This window comes from Petaurus breviceps, unplaced genomic scaffold (genome assembly GCF_028583685.1).
Source record: "Petaurus breviceps papuanus isolate PSGF00001 unplaced genomic scaffold, PetGlider_PUasm1.0 90723, whole genome shotgun sequence".
Taxonomy (NCBI): Eukaryota; Metazoa; Chordata; class Mammalia; order Diprotodontia; family Petauridae; genus Petaurus; species Petaurus breviceps.
Genome location: NW_027187323.1, coordinates 1,401,913 through 1,412,915, shown reverse-complemented (window position 1 = coordinate 1,412,915; position 11,003 = coordinate 1,401,913). Strand labels below are relative to the sequence as shown.

The 11,003-nt window shown below is 43.0% G+C and overlaps 1 protein-coding gene across 4 annotated transcripts in view; it reads right to left on the bottom strand.

Annotated features, from left to right (window-relative positions):
* Positions 1-2,597: 2,597 nt before the first annotated feature.
* SMIM35 (small integral membrane protein 35) overlaps positions 2,598-11,003 on the bottom strand; it is a 66,547-nt gene continuing 58,141 nt past the window's right edge. For 3 of the 4 annotated variants that reach the window (XM_069066692.1, XM_069066694.1, XM_069066693.1), the window contains exons 2-5: positions 8,096-8,212; positions 7,035-7,068; positions 5,711-5,853; positions 2,598-3,531 (exon numbers count right to left, since the gene is read on the bottom strand). In XM_069066692.1, coding sequence (XP_068922793.1) covers positions 5,748-5,853; positions 7,035-7,068; positions 8,096-8,212 — 257 coding nt within the window. In that variant the 3' untranslated portion in view covers positions 2,598-3,531; positions 5,711-5,747. Of the gene's footprint in view, positions 3,532-5,710; positions 5,854-7,034; positions 7,069-7,400; positions 7,574-8,095; positions 8,213-11,003 lie in introns of those variants that run through there. The other variant, XM_069066695.1, reaches the window with a different exon arrangement.

The following is an 11,003-nucleotide window of genomic DNA, read 5'->3' as shown; positions in this document are numbered from 1 at the left end:
AGTTTCGGTTGGTGTAGCAAGTATTTTTGAGCAGATACCATCATTTTGGTATCTGGGAAATATAAAAAAAAGCATAACATAGGGTCCCCACCTGCAGGAAGTTCCCAGTTTATTCAAAGACATGGGGCATGCGCTAAGGAAACATACCAGGTGAAGTTTCACACTTCTATAATTAAGTGCCAAAAGTCATCTGTACAGACATTAAGAGGGTATAGAAGATCAGGGGGAGGAAGGAGAGGTCCTTAAGGGTCTTGGTGAATGAGTGAGGTTTGATGAAGGAGGTAAAAAGTGACCTTGACCTTGAAATACCTTAAAGAGGAATCAGATAAAAGGAAAGGAGAGATCATATTCCAAGCTGAAGGAAGGAAAAAATGGGTGGGGAGAGAGGGGACATCACAAACAAAGACACAGAGGAATGATGATGGTTTGTTCAAGGGACAATGAGCAGATAGGCCTGGATGGGCTCCCTTGGCTAACTGTTAACTTCAGGCGAGTGCTAAGCGCCATTGGCTTGTCAGAACACAGAAGAGGAGTAGTTGAGAGAGGCTCATCTGGGGTCCATTGCCCCTTCTGACATTAGCAGGCATTTTTCCAGAAAGGTTCAGCCAAAACCAATCACAGCCAAGACCAATCACCCTAACCAACAAGGGTCTCTTTCTCCTTCCCTTGACCTTCTATAGCTCTTAATGTTTATACAGATTATTTTTAGCACTTATAGAAGCTTGAAATTTCAGAGGTAGGAGGAGCCTATGAGATCAATTGGCAGTTTTACTATGTGCCTTATCTCCCAAAAAAAACAGGAAACTTCCCGTAGGGGGAAAAAAAAAAGGAGTTAGGATTTGGATAGAAAACAGAGTAGGTAATAGAGGTAATAGTAGGTAATATGTTTGACTCTGGACAAATCATTTGCGAATTTAATGCCAAATGTGAAGTATTGAATTCTGAGTACTTTGGAGGCCCTAGAAAAGGTCATGGGGTGGGGACCACTTAGCCACAGGGTCCATAAGCATAGAGGAAATGGTTCTCTGACATACTAAGCCAAAGGTATAGGAGAGAAGTAAACATTCCTGAGGGAAAGGGGAGGGGGAGAGAGATGGGGAGGGTGTCAGCAAGGCCTTAAGAAGAGGAAGTGATCCTAGTTTCAGTTCCTCTCCTGGATTAAGGGGAAATAGTCTCCATTTTTCCCAGTGCTAATTGGACCCTTATGGGTCCTTCTCCTTAGACCTTGAAACCTAGGAGAGAGCCCAAATGAGACTGCACAACAGTCCCCTACCCCACCCTTTTCAAGTAGCCTGAGGACCTGTGAACCAGAATGGGCCCTGCCATGATGGTGGACCATAGCATCCAAACCAAACTTAGGAAAAGTCTGGGACACTTCAGAGAGTTTCACTAGGGTCAAAAATTCAAAGGACAGAGAAGCCAGCCTTAATGAACTAAAAATGAAGGCACAAATGTCATCCACCCCACCCTCTTCCCCAGTGGAAGGGAGGAGACAAGAAGTTCCTGTCCTACCCCACCCCAGCCCCAAGTCCTTATTCAGTGCCAAGGGAGATGTCTGTAATGAGAATCCAAAATCCAGAGGTTCAGTCCAATATTAAATACTGTGTCCAGACCAAATAGTTTGACTGTCCTGAAGAAAATTCTGCACCCATCGCCCCTCTACCCTCAAGACCTTGAGGCCAGAGTCTTCTTGACCCAATTCATGGTAGAAGGACTTCTGTATTGAGAAAAGTGCCATTCAGACCCAAAAATATCAAAGAAATTGGGGAAAGCAAGAGTCATAATAATCATCAACATATATTCCCATTCCTATCCCTCATTCTTGAGTCTGGTCCTCCCTCTCCATAGCTCCTTCAATTTCTGGGCTTAGTAACTGTTTCCGGATGCTGGCGTTGGGGATAATTGTGGCTAGTAGGGAACAGATTCTAGCTGCAAAACTTCAGTTAGTCATTCCACAAGCATTTATTAAGCACATACTCTGCCTCAGGCTCTATCCTCAGCTCTGGGGATGCCAAAAGAGGCATGGTTCCTGGTCTCAAGGAGTTTACATTCTAATGGGGAAAACAACATGAAAACAACTATAGATACAAGATATACACAACTTAAACGGAAGGCAATCCCCATGAGGAGGTAGTAACAGTGGGGGAAGCTGGGAAGGGCCTCCTCCAAAGGGATTCAGGGAAGCCACAAGAAAGAGGTAAGTAGGGAGAGCATTCCAGGTGTGGGAAACAGCCCCAGAGACGGGAGATGGATAATTATTTGCAAGGAATGGTAAGAAGGTCAGTGTGTGCCTGGATTGTACAGGACATGGAGGGGAATAAAACCTAAGACTAGAAAGGAAAGGTAGGGCCAAAATCCAAATAGAGGACTTTATACTTGATCCTGGAGATAATAGGAAGCCACTATAATTTATTGAGGGCAAGGAGGAAGCTCAGGTCTGCACTTCAGGAAAATCACTTTTTAAGCATTGCTTCAGACAACTGGAAAAGCAACAGGAATTTGTATCCTCCATTCCCAGTGGCACTTCATCTACCCTCATGAGAACAGATCAGGTGAGGCCTTGAAGGATAAAGAAGTTGAACACCCACAGAACAAACTTGTTATTATTAACCTCTTTTTTATTTTATATTTTATTTTTTTCCAGTTACATGTAAAAACATTTTAAACATTCATTTTCTAAACTTTTGAGTTCCAAATTGTCTCCCTCCCTCCTACCCCTCCCCCTCCTTAAAAAGGCAAGCAATTTGATATAGATTATACATGTGCAGTCATGAAAAACAGATTTCCATATTAGGCGTGTTGCAAAAGAAAACAGACCAAAAAAAACCCACAAGAAAAATAAAGTAAAAAATAAGGTGTGCTTTGATCTGCATGTCAGACTCCATCAGTTCTTCCTCTGGAGGTGGATAGCATTTTTTCGCAAGTCCTTCAGAGTCATCTTGGATCAATGTATTGCTGAGAATAGCTAAGTACTTACAACGGATCATTATACAGCATGACTGTCACTGTGCACATGTCCTCTTGGTTTTGCTCATTTCGCTTGCATCAGGGCATGTAAGTTTTTCCAGGTTTTTCTGAAATCATTCTGCTTGTCATTTCTTTTAGCACAATATTCCATTATGAGCATGTACCACAACTTGTCCAACCATTCCCCAATAGATGGGCATCTCCTCAATTTCCAATTCTTTACCATCACAAATAGAGCTGCTATGAATATTTTTGTACAAATAGTTGACCTACATCCAATTGTGGCTTATCCATGTGTGAATTATACACTTTGTGGAATATCTATTCCCCTTCCACCATGCATCATCATTATCATGGGATCATAGATTTAGAAATGCAAGAGATGCTAGAGGTCATTTAGTTCAACACCCCCGATTTTACAGATGAGAACCCTGAGACCCAGAGAGGTTAAATGATTTGCCCAGAGTCATACAGCTAGTAAGTATCTGAGGCAGGGTTAGAACCCAGGTCTTCCTGATTCCAAGTTCAGTGTTCTCTCCACTGTGTGTCAACAGCAGTGAGTGCCTAGAGAAAACAAAATATCCTTAGAAAAGTTGATCTGTAACCCCTCAGAATCAAAGAAAAGATTGTTTTAAACTAGGCTTTGTCATAGCTATCTATGTCACTGCAGAAAATTAGGAGTTGGATTTGGAGGGATATGTCAACAAACTCCACTGACATCTGTGATCCTGGGTCCTCGAGGACTGACAGGTGACAACTGTCCCATCAGGTAGAAAGGCTTGGAGCTGGGCCTGGTGGTGGAGGTTTGTGGCCTAGCTACGTTTGAGAAGCCTGATTACAAGATGAATTTTTTTTTAATCAGAGAAACTCATAAACCCACCTACTAATAGGAAGCATGGTTTTTCCTGAGGTAACCAGTCATACGTACAGAGAACAGAGCCCTCCCAGCTGCCAAGTAGAATGGAATGGATTAAACATTTATTAAGCACCTACTATTTATTGGTCAAGTACTGGGCTAAGAACTTTACAAATATGATCTTATTTGACCCTCACAACAACCCTGGGAGGTGGGTGCTACTATTATCCGCATTTTACAGATAAGATCAAGGCAGACTTAGGTTAAAGGGTTTACTTCAAGGTCACACAGCTATTCAGTGTCTGAGGCCAGATTTGCATTCAGGTCTTCCCGAGTCCAGGGCTAGCACACCATCCCCTCTACCACCCAGCTGTCTCTGAATGTGGCCCTAAGAGGATATAAGCAGAGTAGAAGAAAGATCCAGTGGAGTGTTCTCACCATAAAAGGTTCATAGATACAGAGATGGAAGGCACCTGTTAGTCTAGTCTAGCCCTTTCATTTTAGAGATGGAGAGATCGAAGCCTAGAGGCATTATATTACTTGCCTAAGGTCACATAAATCATAAATGGCAGGATTCAAGCATCTCCAAATCCAGGACCACATTGTCTCCTGCCAGGAAGTCCAAGGACCAGATTTAGATTCCCTCTTATTAAAGGCATTGTTGATTTCTCAGGCTGGGGGGATGTAAGTTGAATGATGCCATGGGGTGGAGTTCCTATCTCTTCATTATTCTCTGGCTGAGTGCGTCCTTCCCTCCTTTCTTATGAGAGGAAAGAAGGTCCAGAAAGGGATTCCAAGGGAAAAACAAAAGACAGAGATCTAATAGGTAATGGCCCAAGTCAGGTTACAGTTTGTTGGCGCAAAGGTGGTCTGAATACACCCAAAGATGCACTGCAAGTCCTCAGTGCTTTCAGTTTTCTCTAAGGGGAGCTGTCTTCTCTTTAGCTCTAGTAACACCACATTGTCAGAAGACCCAGTTCCTCCTTCAAGCTCATCCAGAGAGGACTGACTCCTCATATTCCCCAGTGAGAGGCACCAGGGCCATTCTTCTATGGCCATAGGAAGCCAGAGGACTAAGGGGAGAGGAGAACCCCAGGCAAGAACAGTAGTGGAGGCATGAGCTTCTTCCTAAAGTATCAAGATGGAAGGGGTTAGGTAGGAAGTCTCTGTTCTCAGGATTCTTCTCTAGCTGACTCTTCTTTCTTCTCTTCCCTCCCTGAGAGAGAAAAGGAAATGCAGAAAGAAAGAACAAGAGTATATTGTGAGAGGCACTGAGAGGGGGAGGATGGAGAAAAACTAGGCAGAGTGGGGAGGTGTAGGTGGAAAAGAGACTGGAAATATTGGGGAAGAGAAAATGGAGAACGACTGAGGAGGAGAAAATGAAGAGAAGAAGCCAGGCAAGGAGTAAATGGAGAGAGGCTGGGGAAACTGGAGAGGAGTCGATGAAAAGGAAAGCTGGGAGAACTAAGCAAAGGTAAAGTGGACACTTGGAAAAGCTGTGAAGTTACAGTGTTTGCATTATTGAATAAATAAAAGCAGAAGGTTTGAATATAATGAGCCAAAGAAATGTCCCTTGGCTTATCAAGTGCGGGAATTGACATTGACGTCCTAAAATGATGCCCCTTGGAGGGAATGGTTCTTTTGCATGGAGCAAAGGCAAAAACCCTGCTCAGTAATCTTCTCTCTGACTAGAATTAGGGATTTCTCTCTCCACGGATAAAAGGAGGTGTGAGCCCAATGGAAAACAAACAGGCCAAATGCTGAGGAAATCAAGCAGTGAAGAATAAAAGGACCCCTTATCCTGAGACAACACACACACACACACACACACACACACAGAGTTTGCAAGTTAAATTCATTGCTCTCAGAAGGTGGGTCCCCACTCACCTCTCACAGGTTCCTGAACTGGGGGATTTCCCCTGCCTCATACTGGCCTGTCATAGAACTGCTTATAACCACCTTCTGTGTTGCTGAGGTGGCCGCTGATGGTGAAGGGAGGACCCAGCTCCAGCTCCCCGGATTTCAGGTTGCTGAGGAATAAGAGACACAACTTGTCATTAATTCATAGCTTCATAGGACCTAGAATGAAATACACACTTAGGCATCCTCTAATACAAACATCTCATGCTTAAAGATGATGAAAATAAATTCTGGAGAGAGTGATTTGCTCATTTACACCCCTGAGAAGTATCAAAGCATGTGGGGTTTGGAAGCCAGGTCCTTTGACCTCAAATCCAGTACTCTTTCCACTAAAGACTCTATCAATAGGGGCAGGAGTAGAACTTAGTAGGAGTAGGAAGAAGGCTTTCACAGGAATCCAGACTTTCTTTGCATTCCCTACCAGTTAGTTTGCACAACTGGGAGAAAGTCTGGCCAGCAAGAATCTTCTCTCACTGGGTTGGGGGCAGAGGACCGGGTGTAGAAGAGTGGAGAGTGGTCAGACCAGGGTGTATGCATCCTCAGGGGATTAATACTGCTAATTGACTGATGGATCTTCTTTCCAGACAGCAACTTCAATCCATTGGGGTAAGGGAAAGAAGGCAGGGGAGGATGGATCTTAGGATCAGGGATTATGAATCTAAAAGAAACCTTAGTCAGTCCATTCAACTCCACCTTATCCCCATTTTACAAATGGGGCAATAATGGCCCAGATGAGCTCATTACCTTGGGAGAGCCCTAACAGAAGAGTATTTCTGATTATCTGAGATCCTAGGGTGCTAAAGGGGTCAGTGGTATCAGGACCTGTCATAGGTATGTTTGTATTCTAGTTTTTATTAATGGAATGTTTTCAAGTGTTGAGCTATAATAATTGCTATAATAAGATCCCTTATGATTCCATGACTATCTAGCTCTTCTTTGGAATACAAAAAAAAAAATGATCCCTTAAAGTTGTAAAAGAGCAGAAAAAGGAGAGAGTAGTCAAGGAAGAGGAAAACATGAATGCTCTCTCTTCCATTGGCAGGACAGAGCCAGTCACTGTAGTCCAGAGAGTGGTTTTTGGAGTCAGAGAACTTGGGTTCAAATCCTAAGATAAATCATTCAGACTCTTTACTCTAAGATGAGTGGGGAGGTCTACATAACCTCCAAGATCCCTTCTGGCATCAAATCTTTGATCCCATGAGCCTATAATTGCACTGGAATGGCTGATAATGTCCCTGCCAATTGGGCTTTTTCAGACATGAAGACTTCAGGTGAATCCAAGCTTACTCACCGGATCTGGTACAAGTTAAACACAAAGTTAGGTCCTAGAAAGACAAACAGACAGGAGAGAATTAGCACCCTCCACAGAGACACTTGTATCTACTGGGATAGTCTTAGTTCACAGGTTGGATCGTAGGGGAAAACTGAGGTCCTGGCAGGAATTTATTTCAGGCTGTGTTGTAGATATTTCCCAAGTTCTTTGGACCTCATCTGTATCCTGTGGGATATTTCTCATTGTCCTGGAGTTAGCCATCTTCCCAGGGACAGAGCCAGAAAGTAAAAGGCTTATTAAGTCACTGAAACTTTTCTACTTGGTGGGTTATGATTTTCATCATTATATAATACTCATCTTAAAATGGGGAGGACTCAGACTTACCAGCTAAATTCATTACAATCCTGGGAAATGGGGGAAAGGGAAGGGTTTACCCTACTTCTTTGGTCCCCAGTGTATTCCAGAAGCACTCAACTAACTGCTTCAGTCCTCAGGGTATCCAGAAATGAATACACCCAGCAGCTGGGAGCCCTGTCAAAGAACCTCAGTAGACTTCCAGTGAACCAGTAAGAGCTGGCCAGCCAAGGAAGGGGCCCACAGACAAATTTCTGAGGAAAGAGATACCTACCTAACTGACTGGGAGGATGGGGGTGATAGAGTACACCCTATGGTGCCCTTTGCCTTAGAGCCTACAGACAGTTCCACAGGCCATCTGTTTTCATAACTACTTTTTTGCACAACTGGTTGGCAGAAACAACAGAAGGTTGCATGTTTCTAAGATACAGTAAGAACCTTGGGTTCTCTCTTTCATCACCCTCCCTTATTCCTCTGTGTATACACACATACACACACACACACAGTCCACATGCACACAAACACACACATACACATTTCAAACAGTCAGCTGCCTGACAAAATCTCCAACCACTTCAACCACAGGAAATATTTTTGTGTTCCGCTCAGGTAGAAACACAGCTCATGCTGCTTTAAGCAGCCCACGCCCTTACTCCACCCCAGCTGTGATGGCAGTGAGCCCCAAAAGAGTGGGCAAAGCTCCCAGGGCACTGGTATGTACTTACCCTCCCAGCAGTATCCGTGTTGGTACCACTTGGCCAGACTGTAGCCGAGTATGGACACTACCATGAGTGATAGCCCCACTCCCAGAATCAGACCCAAGGTATTGATGGACTCCTCACCTGCAGAGAGAGCAAGAATAGAGGGTACCGTCAGCCTCTTTAGGAAGGCCTTGGCAATGTCCCAGGCTAGCCAGAGATGGGAGCAGGCCTTGCAAAGCCAATCTAAGACCCAGACTTTGGCCTTGGGGAATTGAGGAGTCCAAATTAAAAAGAAACCAGAATTCAGAGGAACCAATCTCCTTCTAGCCCACATCATTCTCCTCCATAAATTGTAATTTTGAATCACCTTAATCATCGTGACATAATTGGATTATTGGGCCTGGATATAACATGGAAGATAGGAGAGAAGAGGAGAGAATCGACACCCTCTGGAATAATAGTGGAGATTCCCCTGAGGTGTCCCTTGCAGTGACAAAGCAGGAGAGAGTTTCCCCCATTGTACGAGAAGAGAGGTGATGTAATGAAAATAATATTTGACACTTTTGTTATTGTTCAGTCATTTTCAGCCATGTCTAATTCTTCATGACCCCATTTGGGGTTTTCTTGGCAAAGATACTGGAATAGTTTGCAATTTTCTTCTCCAGCCTTTTTCATAGATAAGGGACAGGGTTAAGTGACTTACCCATAGTCACATAGCCAGTAAGTGTCTGAGGCCAAATTTGAAATCAGATTTTCCTGACTCAGGCCCACTCTCTATCTACCATGCCATAATATACAACTCCAGCCCAAATCTTTTCCAGTTATTGCCACAACATTCAGGTTAATTAGGTTTTTGTTTTGTTTTGTTTTCAACACAGACATTCAGATTCAGAAGCAGGGAGACAGGTACATTGTACATTCTCAGATTCTTTCTACTTAGGCTGGGTTATGTTTCCCCAAAAGATGCATTGTGAAGGAAGGTCCTGGAGCAGTGAAAAAATGGTAGAGACCAGCTGAATCCCAGTCCTATTTTCTTTTTTTTTTAATTAAATTTTATTTTATTTTCAAAGATTCATTTCCCCTCCCTTTTGCATTCCTTTCCCCCTCCACTTGAGAAAGCAAAACAAAAATCCAAACATATATAAATATGTATCATCAAGAAAAATATTGGACTTGTCTCAAATATATATATATCTCAATCTGCACTGAGTCTATCACCCCTCTCTCAGGGAAGACAGTCTGTTCTATCAACTGTTTTCTGGAATTGTGATTAGCCATTACACTGATCTTGCAGTTAGGTGGCACAGTGGTTAGAGTGTCAGGCCTGGACTTGGGAAGACTCCTCTTCCTGAGTTCAATCCTGCCCTCAGACACTTACTAGTTGTGTGACCCTGGGCAAGTCACTTAATCCTATTTGACTCAGTTTCCTCATCTGTAAAAATGAGCCAGAGAAGTAAATAGCAAACTATTCCAGTATCTTTGCCAAGAAAACCCCAAATGGGACCACAAAGAGTCCAACACAACTGAAAAATGACTAAACAACATTACACTGATCAGAGTTCCCAAGTCTTCAAAGTTATTTGTCTTTACAATATTTTTGTAATGTATAAATTGTTCTCCTGCTTCTGCCCACTGCACTCTGTATCAGTTTTCATACAAATCTTCCCAGGTTTCTCTGATAGTGTTGCCTTCATCATTTCTGATAGCACAATAGTATTCCATCATATTCTATATAATTTGTTTGGCCATTGTCCATTTGATGGACACTCCCAGAGTTTCCAATTCTTTGCTTCCACAAAAAGGGCTATTTTAAGTATTTCTGTACAAAGAGGTCAGGTCCACTTTCCAAGAACTTCTAAAAATTTCTTAGAAGTCACCCCCACCATCCCACCCCCAGCCTGAGTAGATTTGGGTTCAGTTAGAGCACTCCCTGATCAGACTGGGAAACCCAAAATTTCCCCAGCTCTTTTAGCCTCTCAAGAAATGAATGCACCCCTTCTTCTCCTTAATAGCATCAAAAGGGGGGTTAAACAAAACAAAACAAAACCCCCAAAGCTTGACAAGATCAAAAAAAGACAACCAAAAAAAGAAAGATTAAAGTAAATACAAGGTAATTGGGGTGGGATGGAGGGTGGTGCTAGCAAAAAGATGTGTTAGGCCCTCAGGGGAGCAGAGGACGTGTAAAGATAAAAATGATTCAGTCCCTGCTCTAAAGTAGTTTACAGTCTGATAGGGGAAATAACATATACACAAGTAGCTATAACACAAGGCCACGGGCAATGAGTGCAAAGGAGAAGAGAGTTTAAGACAAAGTACTTCACGTGAGTTAAGAAGAAAAAGATCACTCCCAGTTTTGGGGGAGTAGTGAGGGTCAAAAATTAAGGGAAATCTCTTTGGAGAATGGCATCACCCTGAATGGATTTCAACGGGCAGAAAACTTTACTACCTTCCTCTTTCTTCAAATCTCACCATCAGTACAGTATTTGCCTACCCTCCCTTTCCCTTCCCTAATCACACCACCAACCTCTAAGACCACAAGAGCAGCCACCCTAGATCAGCCTCAATTTCTATTTAGGCCCAGGTTTCTGTCCCTCACAGAGAGGACCACTGCTCTGAGTAAACTTTATTCCCTAATATGGCATTGATCAATATGACATGTTTAGCCAGATGGCACTGTCTTCAATGGCTGGGGTCCTATCTTCACTCTCCCTAACTATTAAATCACCTGTTAAGATCTATCCAGCATGAAGTTATATTTGAGCCATGTTTCTTAAACCTGGCTCTTGAATCATTTTAGACAGTTAAAAGTGACAGAAATTATCTAATCCAATTCCTCTGTTTTATTGATAGAGAAACTTGGGCCCAGAAAAGTCAAGTGATTTTTCCCAGGTCACACAGATAATTCAAACCTAGGTCTTCTGCCCCTAGATTC